The 22,491-nt window shown below is 28.5% G+C and overlaps 2 protein-coding genes across 2 annotated transcripts; one reads left to right on the top strand and one right to left on the bottom strand.

The window, feature by feature from the left end:
* Positions 1–2,176: 2,176 nt before the first annotated feature.
* LOC145828670 (kinesin-like protein KIF28) lies at positions 2,177–17,179 on the top strand. The gene is made up of 27 exons (XM_082936424.1): positions 2,177–2,237; positions 2,674–2,712; positions 2,938–3,014; positions 3,219–3,235; positions 3,417–3,439; positions 4,335–4,456; positions 4,927–5,005; positions 5,065–5,128; positions 6,950–7,136; positions 7,348–7,500; positions 8,754–8,851; positions 9,257–9,423; positions 9,725–9,876; positions 10,034–10,125; positions 10,213–10,400; positions 10,698–10,840; positions 10,958–11,101; positions 11,475–11,622; positions 11,832–11,919; positions 12,229–12,399; positions 12,845–12,967; positions 13,277–13,384; positions 13,732–13,893; positions 14,202–14,393; positions 14,753–14,875; positions 15,927–16,061; positions 17,054–17,179. Exons 1-27 carry the CDS (start codon positions 2,221–2,223, stop codon positions 17,177–17,179), a joined length of 3,138 nt encoding a protein of 1,045 aa, XP_082792550.1. The 5' UTR covers positions 2,177–2,220.
* Positions 17,180–19,302: 2,123 nt separating this feature from the next.
* Positions 19,303–21,478, bottom strand: LOC145828669 (kelch-like protein 21). Its single transcript, XM_082936423.1, has 3 exons — positions 20,634–21,478; positions 19,912–20,236; positions 19,303–19,851 (listed from the first exon to the last, which is right to left on the bottom strand). The coding sequence occupies exons 1-3, from the start codon at positions 21,476–21,478 to the stop codon at positions 19,303–19,305; spliced, it is 1,719 nt and encodes a 572-aa protein (XP_082792549.1).
* Positions 21,479–22,491: the final 1,013 nt, after the last annotated feature.

Here is a 22,491-nt window from a genome sequence, read left to right as displayed (position 1 = left end):
GTCGAGAGAGAAGATTGTTTTATTTTTAATAATGTTATTAAAAATTCAAGATATGTAATTTTCAATATAATGTTTGTAATTTGAAACCGATAAAATTTGAGTTTTTGTTAAGTAAAAGAACAAACAGTCAAAGTTGATTATTCAAACATTGTGTGACATCTTACCATTATCCTTCAAAGTCAGTAAGCTTATTATAAATGTTTCAATTAATTAAATATTTTTCAGGTCCTTATTATCACATTTTCAAGTAAAGTCTCTTAAGTTGATTCCAGTTACGTTGTGAAAAGACCTCTCTGTTTCAAATTTCAGACTTTTGTTCAGAAAAGTGTCTTATTTACTTTGAAAAGTTTGTGTTTTATAAAACCCGTTTATTGCGTATAGACTGTGATTTTTTCTCTCTACAGGTTATCAAGTTAGATTCTAACCTAAACTTCTAGTTAATCATTGAAAGTGTTTTATATGGATCTCTTTACGCTTTTGTGAAAAATATACTTTTTTTTTTAGTTATCTACTTGATAAACGTTGTGTTATGTTAAAAGCCTATTTATTGCATAAAGTTTTAGTTGTTTTCCATGGATATAAGTTGTTTAAATGTGTGTTTCCTTAATTTATTTATTTATTGTATGTGCAATAGTGCATTTGTTAAATAAAAAGTAAATATAAACTTGTTTTCGTTCAGTGAAGTTAACATCTATTCTTATTATGCCTATTGATGGCAACTCTATGAAAAAACAATACCGCGACAATTTTAAAACTCAAGTATTTACGATAAATTCAGAAACTTCAAAACAAATAAAATATTTTAGTGAAAAAACGGTAAATAGAATAAAGACTTTTAGATAGAGTATTAACTATTTAAGATTTTTACATTATATATATATAGTTAATGAACGGCAAAAAAGACGCTCAAAATATTTGGCCCTAGGACTCGGTGTACAAATAATTTTTCGTTTATCGAGTAGTACATCACGGATACCTTTTAACGTCTTTTCCAGGGTAGCTTATGGCTTCAATTCATACAATGTATGCATGTATAAATAATTAAGTTAAATCTACTTGAGGTGCAAATATTGTTTTAGGTTGCTATTAAAAAGAAAAAAGTGTAAACAATTTATTACATATTTATAGAGGACTGGATATGTATGAATTAATTTTAAACAGTTTATTGATAAAATTTGTTAAGCACTAAGAAAAGTCGTATTAAAAATGTTTATGAAATTCTGTTGTTGATTTAATAGATGTAAAATTATATTAAATAAAGATTATTACAGAAAAAGAGTGAGCCGAACATAAAGTAGAAAACAAACAATAAGACAGCATTTACGTCAATGGGTACAGTTTCCAAAAAATTTGTTTCTAAAATATTCTTAAAATTTTAAATTTATTTGTTTAAGGATTGATAAATACTAGAAAATAGTATATAATCAAAACAATTTTTCTAGTTGTGTACAAAAAACAAATATCTAAATGTTTCAATTGTAATTATATTTTGAAAAAGAAGTTGCATTTGTAACTACAATACTTGTATCTTATTAGATACATTTTTTTTGAAAAAAAAAATTTGCTTTTTAAGAATTTATAGACTTCTCATTTTTTTTAAACGAAACAAGTTTAAACATTTCCTAGTCTGAGAAAGTTCAGCCACTACTTAAACAACTGTGTTTGGTTTTTGTTTCGCCTACAAAATTAACTCACATTCCTACACACTTAAGAAACAATGAAAAATTAAGATAATTACGTGTATCGCGAATGTTTACAAAAGAGTACGTCATCCAATATTTTACTTTAAATTGATGCTCGCTTGAATTTACGACCTGCTCGTAAAACGTGCCACTAGCCTTGCCACAAGTCGTCGCTTCCAATTAAGCAATCAGCAAATGCACATAAATTTACATGGACACAACTATGCAATGAAAATAGTTGTCGCTATAAGGCGCCTTAGCACGCTGCTTTAAAAATACTAGTAAATTCACGAACAAAAGGCCGTTTTTGCCGTCGTAAAATAACATTTTCCTTAGTCATTGGTGTGTAGTTGAGATTGTAACAAAGAAATTAGTACAACTTTTTGACAAAATTTTGCGTGGTTGCTGTAATTTATTATTATTATTTTTAAATATTTCTAATATATTTTTTCTAATTTAAACATCTAAAACTTCTTTCAGTCTTTGTTTTCATGTTTTTGTGTTTTAAGTTGTAAATAAAACAACAATAACATAAAAAATGTCTGGAGGAGAGTCGTTAGTTTGTTTGTTGTTGAAAAATAAAATTTTATATAAAAGAAAAAACCTACCTTCTATAAAAATAATTTAAAATAAAGTTTAAGCATGTTTTGTTATCTTTAATCAAAATATTTAAATGTTGATCTCAAACAGTCATTAATTTAAAACTTTTGAATGTTTTTTTTTTATTTTTAAATAATAAAAAGACACTAAATTACTCCAAAAGATTTATTAAGGTATTTATTTATTTTAAAGAACCAAAAACTTTAATGTAGAATATATTGTAACTTTTTATAAATGATAACAAAGTTAAAATGTTATTTATTATAATTCTATCAATTACTTTTAAACATCTGATATTCAAAAAGTTTACTAAGTTTGCTATAATACTTTTAAATTTAAAACTTCAAAAAATTTTGAATATAACTTTACAAAACACAACTAAATTTTTTAGTGTTAAAGTGGCTGTGAGAGTTCGTCCATTCAATGCAAGGTTAGCTTAAATTTTAATTGAACATATGTATTTTTTATTTAATGTAAAAGCGGTTATACTATATATAATTAAGTTGTTTTAGTCTTTTGATGCTTTGAACATAGCTATATCAAAACAGTAGTTAATTGAAAAAATAGATATTCGTGTAAATAACTAAAAAAAAACTATACGTTAAATAAAAGCATTTCAAGTTACCTAAGAATTTAGTTTTACAAAAACATTCAGAGAAAACGACCGAAATGCGAAATGCATTATTAAGATGCGCGGAAGTACCACAGAGATCCATGACCCTGACGCCCCAGGTTAAAAAATAATTTCAATTGATTTCTTTTATATCTTTTGACTTAATAAGTAAATTATTAAGGTATTTCTATATATTGAAATTTCTTTGCGAAAAAAAAATTCACTTAAAAAGTTATTACCAAATAATTTATTATAAAACAAATATATAATTATAAACAACGTAATCCTTTAAGTATGAGTAAATATTTACACTAATTTTTCAGGTCAGCCTCCGAAAACTGTGAGTTTATGTTTTGCAAGTTTTTATGAAGTCTTTAAAAATTTATAAAAAAGTTTTAAGTAAACACTTTTTTTTAAATACACTTATTAATAATATGAGTAGAATTATAACTATACTTTTATATTAAGATTGTTAGTTATTACTATTTAATGCTGTTTTACTAAAATGTTTTTTTTTTCAGTTTGCCTTCGACTATTCTTACTGGTAAGTGTTTTCTTGTAAAATTGTTTTAAACGAAAAATGTTGTTAACTAATTAGTTTTTAAGTTCTTATGTTGTTTCAATTTTTATTGCCAAAAACAACCCTTAAGTCATTTTTGTTGACAAAAATACAAGCTGTTTTATAAATTTATTTTCTTGGTAGTTTTAATTTTAGATAATTGATTATTATTTTTAAATTAATAAATCTATGTGTTCTGTAACGAACTTAATGTTTTGAAATTTTACTTTTTAGTTTTTTCAGATGGTAGTTATTTCAGTAAATTTTCTTAAATTATGTTTTATTTTGCATTTTTGTATGTTTTATGGTTTAAAGCTTGTTTTTATGAAACTTTATATTAAACGCTAATAATTTAGTATTACTGTTAAAGGAGTACATTTATTTTACAATGTAAAAACTATTTATGTGACGTTTTTGAAATATATTTTTTATAGAGCAACTCTTTATTTGGTTCTTAAGATTATCCTACAACTATTAGTCTATTTAAACTAATGACTGAACTAAAACTTGAGCTTTATTACTTAAATTTTTAATTGATAAGTAATAATTTTCAAAACAACTTTTAAAAATTTGTGTTACCATAAAACCAAAGTTATAGTGTAATAAAAGCAAAACTATTTTTTTATCTTGTAGACTTTTAACTTGATAATATAGAGTTTGGACTTCTTACAATTAGTTTAGATACTTACAAGCTACTTTAGAAAATATTATTACATTATGAAACAATTTGTAGTTTTAAGCAAAAAAGGCTTGTATATAAAACTTTAAAGAAAGCTTCATATGTTCATTTCGTGATTACTCTCAAAAAGTGATACTAAACCACTACTTTTAATAAAGAGTGATTACTTTTTTTTTTAATAATTTTATTCTATCAAAAAAGGTCGCATGACGGATTCCACGCGGATGAAGACGGAGTTTTGATCGCGGACAAGAGCCATTACGCCACTCAGAGAAAAGTGTTCGATGATCTCGGGCAAGGAGTGCTCGACAATGCTTTCCAAGGTTTCAAACAGTTATTCGTGATAATATTTTTAGCACAGTTGTATAAGTGTAAATTTCAAAAAAAAATCTTGCTTAAACGATAATTTTCAATAACTTTTTATAAAAAGTTTATAAACGAATTAGATAAAATACACAAAAATTAAATAATTTAAAATAATCTAGTTTAACGTTTTTCTGATACTTTTTAACTTTTTTGATTTGAAATGTAAGAAATTAAAGTTTTAAGTTTTCTTTCATCTAGCTAGAAATTTAGTCACAATATACTAAAGCTACTTTCACGTCCTAATAAAACACATTTCAGACAAGTCTGTTATCTTAAGAAATTGAGTAATACCGTTTTTGATTTAATATTATAATAAAAACACATTTTTTAGGATGTGTACATAAGTTAAATAACTTTATATTAAATTTATGCATATCTTATTTTAATTTAAGCATTTACTTATACATATTAATTAAAACTTATTAAGGCTATAACTGTTCCCTTTTTGCTTATGGACAAACGGGTTCCGGTAAGTCTTTTTCTATGGTCGGCTACGGAAAAAACAGGTATGTAATTATATTCTGACAAAATTAATCAGGTTTATAAACAATGCTCAAAACTACAGGGGTATAGTTCCAATTACTTGCGACGAGTTATTTCAAGCAATCGAAAAAAGTACGGGAGACGTCGTGAGTTTTTAGATTTTATTTTTTAACATGGGTACCATTTTTAGAACTAAACCGTTTAAATTTTTTCTTGAGCGTTTATCAAAAAAAGATAATATTAATTTTCAAGGTTTTTCAAACATTTAGAAAATTGTTAAATGTTACATAATTTTTTTGGTCAGTTTATAACTTTAATTATATAAAAGTACTTTGTTTATTCTTGATTTTTATACAAAGTATTTTCTCAAAGAATTTCTTGTGTTTTTTCAGACTTAATTAAAACAAGTTAGAGATTTGAAGTTTTACTATTTGAGATAACCTAAAAAGAAATTTCTCAACATTCAAAAGTTCAATAATTATTGATTTTGTTTCACACAATTTAGATCTTAAATGTTGTTATAATTAATACATAAGCTAAAACCTTTAAACAATTTTTTTTCACACTTTATTTAACGGAAAAAGAACATTAAAAAACCTTTCTGATATTGTTTTGTCTTCAAGGCAACTAGTTCAAAACAAAGAGTGTTTTATTGCAATTATAAAACTTTACGTGACCGCGTTTTAAGCTGTCATTGTAGCGAGGCAGCTACTAAATTATTACGTCATAAAAGGAATGGAGCGAGTAAAAAACCTGAACAAATACAAAAGCACGCCTTACGCAAACTAAGTAAAGAAAATAAAAATAGTTAGGGAAAACTTCCAATAGCACTTGTAAACGCTACCAAGTTCATAGGTGTAGCATTTTTATTGTAAACAAATAAATACATAAACATTGCTAGAAAATTCTATTGCGTGCGTTAATGTTTTGAAATAATTTTAGTGTTATACAATAAAAGCACTAGTTTTTAACTTAAGAGTTATACTGTATGTTTAGTCATGTATAATAATCTATCTTTATAACAAACTACTAAAAAAGGTTTTATAATGATTTGTAATTTTGTATACAAAATGCAAAAAAAAAAACTTTTACTCGTTTTTACAAACTATTAAAAGTAAAGATGCCTTTTTTTTTTTAAAGTTGAAGCTGTTTGAAAAGTTTTTACTTCATACAATTAATCTTCTTTTTAATTGAACATTAAACTTTTTATAACTTTTTCTATAACTTATTTCAAGCATTAAGTGCTATTATGTCTGTATTCTAGCTAATTTGATATTTTTAATTCTTAATTAAACAACTAAAGTTTTCAGCTTAAACCTAACGATACAAATATATCGTATTTACTATAATTGTAAATTATGGCTTAGCAACGTGTAACCCTCATGAAAGACAATTCAAACTATATTATTTCTGAGTAAATGTGGACTATCCCTTTTAATAACTAAATAAAGCTACTATTAGTATATTTTTTTTGCAGAAATATTCTTCGAAATTGGATTTTCTTAAATGTTTATTTTATCATTTTTGATATATTTTATGAGTTAATAACTTTGTAATATATATCTAATGGCCTACATAACTTTGTAAACTTACTAAAATATGGCTAATTTTAGCGATTATGAGTTACCTCTTTCAAAGTTTTCTTTTTGAAATTTTAAACATCATAATCTTAATTAATTGAACCTTCTAGTACATATTTACTTTTATCAATTTGAAACTAATTTTTGTTATGACCTTACGAAATTTTTTTATAAAAAATGAAATTATCATGCGAAACATTGTATTGCAAAAACATATGATATAAAAAACTTCTTAATCTAGCAATGAAATACTTAAAACAAAAGACAAAAATTTCATGTTTCTAACACATTGCTTTGCTTTACAATCAGTAAGTAACACTTTACGTAACTAATAAAGGCATAAAAACATTAAGGCTCCTTTTTCTAAATTTTAGTTTGTTTTTAAAGAAATATGAAGTCACGTTCTCTATGCTGGAAATATACAATGAGCAAGTCAGAGATCTTTTGACTAAAGACAACCCGAAGGGCGGGCTGAAAGTCAGACAGAATCCGAAACAAAGGCTTTTCTACGTGGAAAAGCTGAAGAAGGTTGCTGTCGGCAGTTACAAAGAAATTGAGAGGAGAATGGAAGAAGGTAGGGCTAAATGCTTAAAAAAATATATTATATAAATAATAAAAAATTAAAAACATAAACTTTTAATCAAAAATAACTTTTTTATCAAATAAAAAACAAAAGTTCAAATAGTTTTTCCCAAAAACTCTCTAGGACTAAAGTAAGAGTGTTTAACACACAAAATGTGTTCAAACTATAAAGTTCAGGTAACAACAGATTAATAATTTCGCAGGAACGGCCAACAGAACGGTTGCTTCAACTCAGATGAACGCGACGAGCAGCAGGGCTCACACGGTTGTCACAATCACTTTCGACCAGATCACTAAAAATCCCGCCGGACAGGAAACTAAGAAGAGCTCCTCCATAAACTTGGTCGATCTTGCAGGTTTGTAACAAATTAATAACTTTATTGTTCTGTTTGCTTTTAAATTAAAATAACACTTTTTTTTAAGTAAAATTTTTGTAAGTTTTGTGACTTCACTCATTTATATATTTATATTTCTTAGCGTAATGTTTTCAACTCTACGAAGAGCATTTAACTCTAGAATTTATTTAATTGCTTCTTATGCTATTTATGTAATTAAAAGTTTAATTTGTCTAAAATTTTTAAAGACACTTGAACAACTTTCGCCTCTGTAGAAGTGTTTTAATTATTTACTTATTAAACTATTATTATTTACTTAATAATAAATTATGTTTGTTTTCTCAAAACTGTAACTTTTTTTCAATTTAGGAACTCTTAGTCTTGTAACAGTTTAAAATTTGATATTTGACATGTAGGACAGTAAATTAAATATGCTTCTTAAGTACACACAACATGTCTAACCGTCTACTTTTCAATTTAATAAACGTGATGTACTAAACGTGATGTACTAAAGATGTAATGATAATTGAGCTTACATGATAATTCAAATTATTCAAAAAATGCTTAAAAGGTCATATCTTAAAAAGTAATTTTTATTTGAGAAAAAAGCTCATGTAAACCTAAATTATTAGATTGTAATGGTATTTAATATACCTAAAAATTTATTTATAAGCGTAAAAACTTATTATATTTTAGTAAGTTTTAAAACTTATTTTAGCTACATCTCAAAAAATACTTTAAATTTGTAAAAAAAAAAAGCTCTTGTTACTTTAATTAATAAAGTTGTGTTAGTAAAATATTATAGTTTATCAATATGCTAAAAAAGATTAATTATAATAACTTAAATATAAATAACTGTTAAAATTTAAATGCATCCTAAAGATATTGTCCTTTATTATTTCAAAAACTACAAAAACATTTGAACCACTTTATACAATTAGTTAAAAAATTGAAAAGCAGTTTACATATTTTTTTAAAGCATTAAAACCAAAATAAGTTATATTAGTTGTAGCTTTAAATACCCTATATCTAGAAAACAGTTTAACTCTTCTAAATGTTTAAAATGTTTACCCAAACAGCGTAAAACTAAGCATAAACCAGTATTAAAATTGAACTTGTACTCTGTAAAATTTGTAGCAAAACTTAAATGTCTATAAATAATATATTTAACACATAGTTACGAAATTTTAGAAATAAAAATTAGAAAATTTTAGTTACAAATTAACACTAGTCAGTTTAATAAAAATGCAACATTAATGTTTTTTTAACAAAAGGATCCGAAAGGGCAGACAGCACTGGAGCAACTGGAGATCGATTGAAGGAAGGAGCAAATATCAACAGATCATTATCATCTCTTGGAAATGTTATATCGGTCAATAATTTAACTATGCTTTGTTATAACATTAGACCATGTTTGGTAGCATTTATACGATCTTCTAAATTTATGTGACTTCATAACAAATTCAAACTTTAATTTGTTTTATGACGAACTTGAAATACAAATTAGTTAATTTTTTCTCAAAGTAGCTTTTTTAACATAAAGTCTGTTACAGTTTGGACAATAATTTATGAAAATCGTCATAGCTGTTTATAAAATAGTTTAACAGTTTCCAACTATATTAGTGAACTTTTTGTGTACTCTATTTTTTACTTAATTTTTATTTCGTATTTTTTTTATGTGTCTTTCAGCTTAAAGGTTCTAGGTTTTAATGCCTGGGTCCAGCGTAGGACAATAAACTTGCAATAATAAAAATAATAAATTTATTTTTTCAACCAGGCGTTGGCAGATCAATCATTGGGCAAGAAGAAGATCGTGGTGCCCTACAGAGACTCGGTGCTTACCATGCTGCTGATGAACGCTCTCGGAGGAAACTCGAAAACAATCATGATCGCCGCCCTGTCTCCAGCTGACATAAACTACGACGAAACGCTTTCAACTTTGAGGTAATACCAAGTTGTTTTCAGTTGCAATTAAGGAGTAGGCTGATAAAAAAATGCATATTTGCTGAGTCAGCAAAACAGTTTTAATACTTTCTTATCGAAAATTATACCCTTATCCCTGAACGACTTTACCCAAATAAAGCAAAAAAAAAGTTTTAATTACTAAAACTAGAAGTAACATGTTAAACAAAAACAAAAGTTGCTCATTCAGCAAATATGCAAGTTAGTTGCACGTTTTTGAAGCTACCCCATATTAACTACAATTAGAATAAAAAGCAGAAACATTGGTTTAATCAAAACATAGGTATGCGGATCGCGCGAAGAAGATCAAGAACAAGGCCATTGTCAATGAGAATCCCATGGACAAGCTGATCAGGGAGCTTAGGGAGGAAAACGAGAGGCTGAAGAAGCAGGCGGAAGGAAGCATCACCTCTTCCGCCGGAATGACTAAAGATGGTTTGTGACGTCATACACAACATTTAAACAGTTTTTTTTTAATTAACTTTTTTTTAATACAATCATCCCAACCAACTTTTAGCAAACTGTGTGACTAATAACAAAAATGTTCTTACATAAGTATTTAAATTATTAGCGAATCGCTAAATGTTTTTAGATATTGAAAAGATGAGAGAAGAAATCAAAGCTCAGCTGTTGGCTAACAATGAACAAATGAAGGATATGGATTGGGATGCTAAACTTGAACAGGTCAGCTTGCATTTAAATTTTACTTAATGATAAAAAGCAAAATTTATTAAATTTTTTATATAAAATCTTAACAAATTTATTCAATAGTCGAGAAAAGAAGACGATGAGCTGAAGAAGACAAGCGCCCCGATTTCGAACGAGCCGTACTTCGTCAACTTGAACGAAGATCCCATGCTGTCGGGAGTCATCAAGAAGGCGATAAAAGAAGGAAAGGAAATAGTCATCGGCAGAAAAGACGCCGATCCGAAACCCGACGTCATCCTTACCGGGCTTAGGTAACTAGATTTAAGAGATTTTTAACTAGAATATAGTTACAAGTTGATTTGTGTTTCGTGGTGCTAATTTCATAATAATCTAAGGCTTATTGGAACAAGTTTTATTTGTTATTTTTAGCCTTAAAAGTTTTAAAGCTTACTAATTTTCCTTATCCTAATGTAAGTACACGACTTCAAAAGCTTTATTATTAAAATAATATTTTTTGATAAACAGCTCAACTTGTTTAGTACAACCTGATTTAGAAAGATTTTAAAACAACACAAAGCAACAGATTGTAAACTAAACATTGTTCACAGCATTCAAAAACTGCATGCTAGCATTAATTACGACAACGACGAAGTAGTGCTCAAGCCGCTTAACCAAGGAGCCAAAACAAAAGTAAACGGAACGCCGCTCACTGGGGAACAAAAGCTTGAGCACAACGATCGTGTACTCTTCGGTAAACTTATTTTACAAAATTAGATTACTAAATAAGTTTTGTTTTGCAAAAGTTGTTTACTGTTACTGAAAATGTTTAGACACTTTATACAGACGACTGAACAATTGACTTTTCCAGGAACAAATCACTTGTTTGTGTTTAGAAACCCACTCAAGCCGGATCTTCCCGAAGGGACTCCTGAGACAATTGATTGGGATTTCGCACAAAAAGAGTTGGCAGAACAAAGTGGTTTTTCCACATTCGCAGCTGGAATGACAAAAGGTTTACAATTTAAGTTATAACTGTTTGTTATTTTTCAAACAACCAGGCTGAATGTTTTTATTTAAAAGTTTTACTTAGGTTTAGTAAGTCAAACAACTTTAATATTTTTAATAAACGTAGTGATAATAGTTACATATAGAAACCTTAATGCTAAACAAGTTACTCAAAAGTTAAACTTAACAAGTCAATAATCTTTGCAATAGTTAGGACCTGTCTCAAAAGCTAAGATAGTATTTGTCATATTTTTGTGAATTAAAAAATTATTCGGTTGTTTGTTAACTTATAAAATGCTTTTGATTGTAATTGATTGACTGAAAAAGTATTGCGCTGTAACGTTTAGAAACCTTTATCAGAGTTCAAAATAAACAAACAGACCAGCAAAGAGCGCAGGAGCAAGTGTTGGAGCTTCTTCCGATGGTCACGGAGATGAACGCGGTTTCAGAGGAAATGAACAAGTACAGGAGTTTCGAGCTCGTTCTCATGTCCGATGTGCAGCAGGATAACAAAGACAGAACAACAAAGTTTGTGTTGTCATGTTCAAAAATGGTGTAGAACAGCATTTTTACAAATAAACTTTTTTTTAACATTGTAATAAAAATAAATTAGCTTTTGAAACAACTATTGTGTATAAAGTACTTTATACATACTGAAACAAGTAAGTTTAGTAGGGCAATTTATAACAGCTAAATGTGTACTGGTATATAACTACAACAAACAAAATACTCAACAGGGTAATGGTGAAAGTGAAAAACTTGTTGAACGGAAATGTCTGGATGTGGGAACGCGGAAAATTTATGAACCGTCGATACATGATACAAGTAATTATCTTATTTTTAATTTTTTTTGATTAGATACGTCATGTTATTAAAAAAAACACTTACCTATTAAGGTTCAAAGGTATTTTGAAAATTATCTTAAAACTTAAACAGAAAACGCTAATGTTTTTTTAATACATTTATTTAATGCCAACTTGAACTTTTTTCAGTTTTTCAATTTTTCATACCAAGACCTGGTATTTAGAAAACTTTAGCGAGAATACTAGCATTCGTATTAAAAAATCTAATTGTGATTATAAAGCATTTATAAGAGTGTATGTCATCTTCAGAAAACTGAACATTTTATTTCAGGAACTGTACCAGCAGTACTTGGACGGAGACGACAAGCACAAGAGGAAAGAGGAGGAAGACCCGTTCTACGATCCCCCTGAGGACGTCATCATCGGAACCGCCAACGTCTTCCTCCAATCCCTCTCGTACGCGCTTGATTTCGAAGACAAGCTGGTGGTGACTGATTACAAGGTTGGTTGTGAACTTTTATAATGTGTTTTGTTCGGGAGCCGATAATTTCTAACCCAATAAGTAAAAGTTTGTATAGTTTTATAATTTTAAGTCGGGACTTATTCTAAAAACAAACTGGTTTTAACAAAACTGTTCTTATGCTGATATTAATATTTTTATATTATTGTTATATCAGTATATAAAAAGAACTTAATGTTCATACAGTCTTATGTAAAATGCATTTTTAATAAAAACTTTATTTCAACTTACTATAGTTTCACATCATCCTTTTATTTTTATCATTTCTTTATATCAATCTGCTTAAATGAAACATTTTTTTTTGAATTATTCAAGATTTACTTATATAACAAGTACAAAAAAGTTTTCAAGTTTGAATATCTCAGTTTTCCTACTGTGTAAAGTTAAACTCGTTTAAGCTTCAAAAAAACTGTTGGATAAATTTTAGGGTCAAGAAGAAGGGTTGCTAGATGTTTGTGTGACTCCTTGCGACTCCAAGGGAAAACCCCTAGACGAAGACTCATTTGTAGACGAGCCGCACGAATTACTGAAGAAGCCTTTTCACTTTAAGGTGATAATAATAAATACTTGAAACATTTACAACTTAAAGGTTTTAAGCAATACAATAAAATATGAACAACAAAAGTAGAACAAACACACATTTGTTTGTTTAGCAGTTTCTAAGGCGAACAATGCGTAATGCGGTTGTTTGATACGCAATTCCTGGTTACACTTTGTTTATATAAAGTTTTTCATTTTGTTTTATACTTTTAACTTGTAGTTCCTAACAAAGCTGTTATTTTTTCTTCTACTAAGTGTTTAAAATACTATCGTAATTTACCATCTTTAAAAATTATTACTAAGTATTACTTATTCACAGGTCCACGTAAGAACATGCGAGATTCATAACTCATCGCACATTCACGGTGTTTATGTAAAGTATAAAACTATCAGTGATACTAAAGATGTTACTACTGATTCTATAAAGGTATTAAACTGTTTGCTTTATTTAGTTCTACTCCAAACATTATAGCTCATTACTTTGTAAACTCAACTTCTATAAATAAAACTCTGTGCGTGTTATTACAAACATATTTTAACTTTTCTAACTTTTTAAAAATAACTAGATATGTACTAAAATACAATTATTATTTTAATAAAAAGCAATATTTCAATATGCGTTTTATTGTTTTAAAAAATTTTAATGTAACTAATATAAAATATCAATGTTATTCAGACTGGCAAACATTTTTTAAAACAATCTTGTTTTCCAAATAAACAAAATTAATTTAAAAAATATATTTTTCACCTAAACTATATTTAAACCGGTAAAAGGCGACGCTTTCTCCGACGTTCGACCACACACACATCGTTTCAATCCCGAAAGTCACCGAAGACACCCTGGAATTTTTCGAGCACGGGTCCATCACGTTCTGGGTATACGCCTGCCAAACCAAAAAGCCCACGGACAGCAGCGCGAGAAAGCTCACAACTAAAGTGAGCTTCAATTTACTTTTGATGTTTAAAAAATAGCTTTTACTTTATTAAACTTCTATTGATAAAAAATCATAAACATTTAGACTATTTCTTAAACTCACATAACAAAATGATGAATTCATTTAGTTGCTTTTTAATTTCAAAATTAAAAGTTTTTAATCTACTATAACTGTATTTTACATAGTTTTGTCAAGACTAATATACAGTTCTTTTTAAAGTTGTAAACTTTCTTTTGAAATTTACCTATATGCCATACCATTTAAGTCCATGTACCAACCAAGCACTAATGTAAAATACTTTAAATCTAGGAGTTGAGAGAAAGAGACGGGCTGATGCCGGTGGAGGCTCCGGCGCAGCGGAGGAGGCGGAACACCATTGTGCCGGGAGGGTTGGGAGGAAGAAGGGGATCTGTTTCGGTGTTCGACGGTCAGATGCGGGCCGAGCTGAGCACCCTGCACAAGAAGTACGACAGGTTGGAAGGAAAAGAAAAAAGAATTCAGGTTGGTTTTTCCGGTAAAGATTACACAGTGGTACTTGGTGTCACTTATTTTGCTTTTTTTTTAAGGTCTTTTTGATTTATGTTTTAGATCTACGTTGTACGAATTTATTGAAACGTTAGTTTATTCATATAACATTGTTTGACTCAGTTAATCATTTTAATGTTAATGAGATCTTCAGTTATGTTAAGCATCTTATTTCAAAAAACAACTCTTCTCCTTAGATGCAAGTTGAGAACTTTGATTGTTACACTTAAATTAAAATTACATAGATCTAAGTTCTGTTTGAATTCGTATAGCAAATTTAAATTTGCAAATGTTTAAAACTATACGCTTTAATAAAACATTTAAAATGTTTACAGGATATATGTAAAGATTTCGAGGGCAGACCAGAAAAGAACTTTGACGACTTCATGAGAGCAATAAAGGCAGTTGCTTTCAGTAGCGGGAGCAAGTTCAAGAGCAGAGTGAAAATTGTTGGACACGTGAGTATTATTGCGTGTGCTTAAAAATGGCATTAGAATTAATCAAAAAAAAAAAGATAAATGTAACTGATTCAAGTAGATTTTTAAAAAAATTAATAACAATACCTAATATAAAGAAATATTGTTACTAAACTTCTTTTTGATTTAAGCTGATTCTTAAATGGTTTTGTACAAATAAGTAGTTGTAAACTGATTATAATAGTAGTAATAAAGATTTATATGGATTTTGTCATCAAATCAAATTTGGTTATTATAAAATTAATTATAATTTATACCATGAACTAGTTTTGTTAAAAAAATGTAGTGCCAAATGTTAAATGTATGAACCTTTAAGTTACGTAGATATTCATAAAATAATTCTATAAACGTGTTTTTGTATTAGTATCTGTAAGTAATAAGTTTTCAATTTTTAATTCTAAAAATTATATTCCGTGCGACTTTAAATATTTTGTACTGAACTATTTAAAAACTTCTTTTTTTTAATTTTTGTCATTGTTTCAGTTAATAGCAGCCCAAAAACTTATGAGACAAAACAAAGAAGTAAGGCTTAAAAGTATTAATTGATTATTTTTCACCAGTCATTGAGCAATCTTGCATAGCAAATGTTTTTGTCGAATTATTTAGTTACACCTCCACACTTTCGTTTATAGTATAGCCGGAATGTGTGATACAGTTAGAAAATACTTTATTGTGAAAGTCAAAGATAGCTAGGTTCTCAAGCAAAATTTTTAACTTTATTTTTATAAATTCCACTTTTAATAATTACGCGGTTGTTAAAGTTCTCTTAAAACAAAATCTAAAACATAAAATGTTTTAATATCTTTTATAAAACCTTAAATATAGCAAAATATCATAGGTGAATTTTAATAACCAAGTTATTCTTTGATTAACAACAGATTATAATGAAACAAAAGTAATAAACAAGTAGTATATTGATTAGAAATTTTGTAGCTATGTGAATTAAAAATAAACGTTTGAGCTAAATTACTTAAAAATAATTTGTCAAAGAGTTTGCAGTGTGTAGTGTTAATCCGATCATTTTTGCATGAAGCGTAATTCGGACGCCTTTAGCGTGTGGAGCTTCGAGATCACGCCGGACATGCACGTCCTCTCCAACGGCACGATCCTCGAAGAAGACGAGGAAGAGGAAGAAGGAGACCAGGTCTCCAGCGTCGCGTCGTCCGAGGTGAAAAAAGCAAATGTTGATAAAATCGAAGAGGGTCGTTCTAAACCGGTTAAGAAAGTTGAGCCGAAAAAAGTGAGAAAGTCACAAAAAAGCCCGCTACACTTGCTCGCGTTTAATTTATCACAAAAGGCGCACACTTTTTGTAACTTCGGACAAAACTAAAACTATTACTGTTGAACCAGTATCAGATAAATAAAAGCACTTTTAGTTATACCAACACTTTATATTAATTCCTTTTTTAAAACATTTTTTCGAATTTTTAATGTCTTAAAACCTAACTATGGTGTAGTATAAACCTCACTTTGAAAAGATTTTGTATAGTACTAACTTTATACACAATAAATCAAAAACTAACTAATTTTTTCTTTCTAACTAGCACGAAGTTTCTAATTAAAAGCTTCTTAAATTAACTTACATTGCAATCTATAATTGATTAATTTATTTTGAAAGTAAAATGTTTTAATTTTAGTTTAATTTAAAAACTTGCCTGTGTAGTTAAACTAATAATAAAGAAATGTATAAAAAATTAATTTGATAAAATCAGGAGTGGTAGCAATGTTCATCTTTAATTTGCATTAATCACAATTATTTTTGAGAAAAAAAAAACTACTAAATTAATTTCGATAAGATTATTTTATTTTTCAAATTTGTATAGGTAAACTAAAAATACTAAAGCAATAAATAAAGAAAACTTATAAATAGTTTATAAAGTATGGCTCACTAATTTGCATAGAATTTATCTTTATGTGCAAAATAAAATGAATTTAAAATGTTTTTATTTAGTTTAAATAAAATAATTGTTAAAAAGTTATATAGTAAAATTTCATGTATACAATACTATTTTTGATTGTTCATAGACTAACTTATTTAACACTGGATTTTTTCTTTTGCATTCAAAAACCCTTAACTTTATAAGTAAGACTTTTTCTTAAATAATTTTTTTTGTTATATAAAAATAGTAAATAATCAATTTTGATAAAAACTTGCAACAGTTAATGGCGGCTTCCAACAACACTAACTCTACCTCATCACCAAGCATGAGCAAGAAATCTTCAAAAGGATCCAAGTCTCCATCACCAAGCAAGTCTTCAAAAAGCTCCGTTTGCTCCGTAATGTGATCTTTGTTGCTTATTAGACGTTTTCTTTAAAAAGCCATTTTTGTCAACAGTATAATAAGTTTCACTGTGTTATTGTATTTAAGATCGCTTTTAGCTGACCATGTAATGCAAATGTATTTAAATTATTAGTACAAAAATATTATATGTACAATGTTCATAGTATATACTAGTTTCAAACTGTTTAAAAAACTTTTTGCTTTAGTTTAAACTGTGTCTAAGAAAATAACTAACTTGTATTTTAACTCCTTTTTTTTTTTTTGAGCTTTAAAACGTTTTAAACTGAAATTGATATTTCAAAAAAAGTAATTTTATCACTCTTTACAACAATTTAGCAAAGCTGTAGACTCACACGATTTCTATTGTGCATTAAAACACTGTAATAAAACTTACTAGTGCGAAATTGTGAACTGTAATGTACTATAAGGTAATTTAATAAAATCTTTGAAATAAAAACTGTTTATGATATGAATAAACAAGAAAGTTTTATTAATAACTTGTGTCCATAGATTGTAAGTAGAATTTCTCCAAAATAATAATTTCATTACAACTAAATTAATGAAAACTTAAGTTAAAAGTATACGTAAACAAAATATAAATTGCACAATTAGAAAAATAAGCAACTTACAAACTGGTTTCATACTACTAAATTAAACTAAATTTAGCTTTTGGTGAAATGATAAACAGAACGATTTCTAAAAAACCAGTGAAACTAAAAACATATAGTTTGATCAGGTGGCTTTATCTGTACTGTAGACTAAAAAATAAAACTAGTTACGTGATCGTAGCTAATATTTATTTGAAATTATTAAATAAGTAAAATTAAATAAAGTTTACTTTATTTAACTTTACTTTAACTAAATAAAAGAAAAACAACAAAAATATTTTGTTGATATTAGAGGTAGTAATTAAGTAAGCATTGCATTATGCACATCTATGTGAAACAAAAAAGAGGAAAACCAAAAAAAAACTTATTTAGTGGTTTTTATGAATTTCTTTTAACTAAGACTGTATCACTTTAATGTTGAATCTTGTTTTTAAAAAAAAGGAGATTTAATTGCTAACAAAAATTAAAAAAACAGTTATCATAGTTATAACTTGTATTAACTAAGAATAAAACGTTATTTAACATCACATTATTTCCTAAAGTATTTTAAAGCTTGTAATAAAGTAAACTTAAAGCTTTATTAAAGCTAGAAGTCCCGAATTTCAATATTAATATACGCCCTATGTTACTTTTAAAACTATGGTAAATGAAACAATATTAATGTGATAATAGTTATATACTGGTGTCTTAGAGGCATAACTTAAGTTGTACTTTTTTTCCCTTGTCTGAAATTCACTGTTTTTGCTTTTACAAGCGCTTAAACTAAAGTTGAGCAAACTTTAAACCAAACTTCTTATAATAAATTTTCAGAAAAAAAGAATGTTACGAATTCAGTTAACTTTTTATTTTGTTTTCATTAGCTATGAATTTTTTAAATGTAGAACATTGTCTTATTTTATTACACTATCAATATTTGAATTTAAAAAAAAAACTAATACTAGCTAATTGTTCGTAGCAAGCTAAGTAACAGTTCTTTGTACAAAATTATAACTAAGTATAAATGTGTTAAACATATAATTTTTTTTAACTTAATAGTTATTAAAAGAAAAATCGGTCAGTTAACGAACAATAGTTGTTTATTTTGAAATGTTAAATTTAAAATAATTATTAAATAATTTAAAATTATAAGTGAAAAAAAATTAGAGCTAAAAGTCTTTTATCTACACTGATCATTAACCATGAACTGAAATATTTTATCAGCCTTATTTATATATATATATATATATAAATTATTAACTTCAGTGCTTATAATAAAAGAACAAATACTTCTTATTTACTGAACAAATGGAGTGATTTAAAGTAACAAAAAAAATTGAAAATGAAAATAAGCTTTTATTGTTATATCATAAGACGGACTTTAAATTCCAAGACAAAGTTTGTGCATTATAATTACCACGAAAACCTTAACTTAAAACAAAAAGATAACAGTTTTTTTTAATATATCACTTGGACTTCACAAAACCAAATAAGGAGAACTTACACAAACAGTAAGATAGTCTCTGAATTAGCACATAGTGCACTATAAATTACTTAAAATAAATCTAGCAATGATGTTCTTGTGACCGTACTCGTACTCGAAGTGACAGTCGTGCACAATTTCCCCTTTTGAAAAGAAAAACCTCGATATCTTGCTCACCTCCCTCCCCTCCTTGTACTGCGTGTAGGCCCCGTAAACTGCATCTCCGTGCCTCGCCATCTCTATCGACCCGCAGAACTCCACGGGGAAGTAAATTCCCTTGTCCGTCGTAGTTTTCCTGTCGACGTCGAAGACGACCGCCTTCAAAATTTTACCGCTAGACGGGTCCCCGACCTTTCCGATTATGTACCTGGACACGAACCATATTTGTCGACCGTGGACGATGACATTGGGCGCGTAAGGGAACTTCAAGTTGTACTCGATCTCGTGGTTCCTTATCTTTGTTTCGTCCCGCAAGGGGTCGTATTCGAGTACGCGGTTAACGGAGGTAGAGAACTCGGAATTTGACACGTCGAATTCGAAAAGGAAGATTTTCCCGTCGACTAAAACGCTCTTGCACCGCATGGATAACTGCCTCGGCTCGCAAATCACCTGTAATATAAATAGACTAAGTTATTACTCCTTATCAATACATAGTAAAACAAATATTACCTCCGCCTTCAGCAGGCGCCATTCATTGCTTTCAGTATTGTAAATTTTAACCGGTAGGTTGTGCTCGTTTGAATTAGCCAACCCAAACACGTATAGATTTTCTCCGAAAGCGCACGAATCGTAGAACATGTTCTCGTCGCGGATCGGGTCGGTGTACGGGGTCCAGTGGCCCGTGGAGATGCCGTAGACGTCGTGGATCCAGCCGCTCATGTGGTGGAGGGAGCCACGGTCGGAGGAGAAGACGAAGTTGCGGTAGACGAAGCCGGCCACTTGCGGCGATTCAAGGATTTCGGTGACGTTGTCGTCAGGAGTGAACCGCAAGCACCTGAAATTTTTTGATACTTTTATTAAGTTAAGATAAAAGTCGAGGTAAAAAGGTAAATGTTTGTTTAAACAAATGTGCTTGTTGTACGAAATTTTTAACACAATATTTATTATATAATTTATAACTAATACGTTGTGTTTAAAAAACTTAACTTCCAATTTAAATACAATCAACTTTATAATTATTAACTAGTTTCAATATAAACCCACCTTCCTAGATAAGATTAAAGATTTAAATTTAGTTACAATCGCACACTGTGCTTCAACAAGCTTTCTTTCTTAAATAATTTAAAACATGTAAGGTTAGACCAAAAACTCAAAATAAATTTCAAGTAACAAATTTTATTCAAATTTACTAAAATTCTTAGCTGTGGTTTATGAAATTATAAAAAAATAACCGAAATGTGGCAGGGTACATCCACGTCTCTTCAATGATGTAGATACCTCTGCCGTAAAAACGCGTCTCCTGTCTTGGGCTTCCCGCCTGGAAATTACGGTGCTTCGTCCACAAGTCCCTGTACTCAGGACCACTGATTTCAAAAAAGTTTTTCTCGCTGGTCGTGGACACGTGTTGTGAGCGGACATGGCGCAGCATACTCTCAAACTCCGGCTTGTGACCATCAACGCCAAACTTTTTGGTCCAGTTGAAAACAAAGGTGAGCACTTTTAGCTCCGATGAGACAACAAGCCCATCTAAGCTTATAAGTTCTACAACTTGCTCTTTAGACCAGTGTGTGAAAACGTGTTCGTCAACTGAAAGTTTCTCGAAGTTTTGTTCCAAGTAAGTTCTTACCGATTTTCCTAACTCTATGATCATACTGTGCTCAGCAAACTGATTCCAATTCCAGATGTTCGAGGTGTTAAACTTTTTTTTACAAAACTCGCAACAGGTCTTGTTCATGCTGTCAAACCCGATGTAGTGTGAAAACTTGTATATTTGCCGTACGTTGTCTTCCTTCAATACTATCTTGTTAGTGTAGCAAAAAGCAACAACATTTTCAAAGTTTTCGTTACTGATGCCATTATACGTAATGTTGCAAATATTCTGATAGTTTTCCCGAAAGTTCTGCGTCGCTCTGAAAAACTCAATTTGCTTCAGCACCGTTCGATGAAGCTTGATACGGTACGCGTTGTTTAATATCAGCTCATAATCACAATTCTTCAGGTCAAATTTCTGTATGTCTTTGTTTAGATCGTAAATAGTCCTGCACTTGCCTTGATTGCTTATGGCTTTTTCTGACATCAATTTTTTTCTTAAAACACTAAAAATAATCAATATAAAAGTTTTTTTTTTAATTTTATACGTAATATAACTTCTGGGAAAGTTGAATTATATGAAACATATTTTTCAAAACTTGTTTAGAACTAAAGATCTCCTTATTTTAAGAAGTAGTTTTGTCAAAGTGCAGTTAAAGAATTAAAACGTGTGATTTCTAATATTTAGTACATTTCATGTCGTTTAATTGTTTTATGAACATAATTATAGTTTTAATAGTCTCTATATAACAAATAAGAATTAATAGTGTTCATTTTAATTAGTTTACTTTATACTAAAAACAGACGTAATAATTGGTGTAAATTTTAAATGCTTGCGTTAAACCTATTAACTCATCTAGATTTAAATATATTATATTAAGTAAAATACAGACAAAAACACACTAATAAACTTTCTCTATTTCTAAGTACTTATTTCTCTAACTTCTAAGTACTTTGCATTAAAATTAAGGTACTCTTTGAGCAACTCTTGAAATATTTTTTTTTCTGAGTTTAGTTTTATACAGACGTTTAGACAGGTGTGTAAACTAAACAAAACGTGACGAGGTTCTACATGTTTAAATCTCATTAAAGATGTTTATAACAAAATAATATACTACACAGTTACAAAAACATGAAACGCAATTATGCTGCAAAAGATTTAAAAAATTGCGTTTATAATTTCATCTAAATCTAGACCTAAAGATTTTTGCAAACTTAGATTTTTGTAAAAAAAAACAGTACCATAATCTTATATTCTTTGCGAGTAAAAATTGTTTGGTTAATTAATAAATAAAAAAGTTTACACTTATTTTTTTATGAAACAGATCTTGTTTTGTTATGAAAACAAAAGCTATAACTAAAACATTTTATGTGTAACTTATTTTTTGTTTACTTATGACCAAACACCAACATTTTACCACCAATTTGCACTTAAGTTATTATAGATGCGTTTTTTTAAACCAGTTATTTTTATAGTCTATAAAAACTTTATAAAATAAC

Source organism: Thalia democratica, chromosome 2 (genome assembly GCF_965202585.1).
Source record: "Thalia democratica chromosome 2, ktThaDemo2.hap1.1, whole genome shotgun sequence".
In the NCBI taxonomy this organism is placed as follows: Eukaryota; Metazoa; Chordata; class Thaliacea; order Salpida; family Salpidae; genus Thalia; species Thalia democratica.
Note: the sequence above shows the minus strand (reverse complement) of the source record. Positions and strands in the feature narration are given on the sequence as shown.

Bases quoted from the DNA above. Each gene is read 5' to 3' on its own strand.
- LOC145828670 (XM_082936424.1), top strand. The intron at 2,713-2,937 runs GTTAGCTTAAAT...AAAAACATTCAG, and splicing joins GTTCGTCCATTCAATGCAAG to AGAAAACGACCGAAATGCGA. The intron at 5,129-6,949 runs GTGAGTTTTTAG...TTGTTTTTAAAG, and splicing joins AAAAAAGTACGGGAGACGTC to AAATATGAAGTCACGTTCTC.
- LOC145828669 (XM_082936423.1), bottom strand. From the start codon at position 21,478: ATGTCAGAAAAAGCCATAAGCAATCAAGGCAAGTGCAGGACTATTTAC. The intron at 20,237-20,633 runs GTTATTTTTTTA...AAAAAATTTCAG, and splicing joins ATGTACCCTGCCACATTTCG to GTGCTTGCGGTTCACTCCTG. The intron at 19,852-19,911 runs GTAATATTTGTT...TTTATATTACAG, and splicing joins GGCGCCTGCTGAAGGCGGAG to GTGATTTGCGAGCCGAGGCA.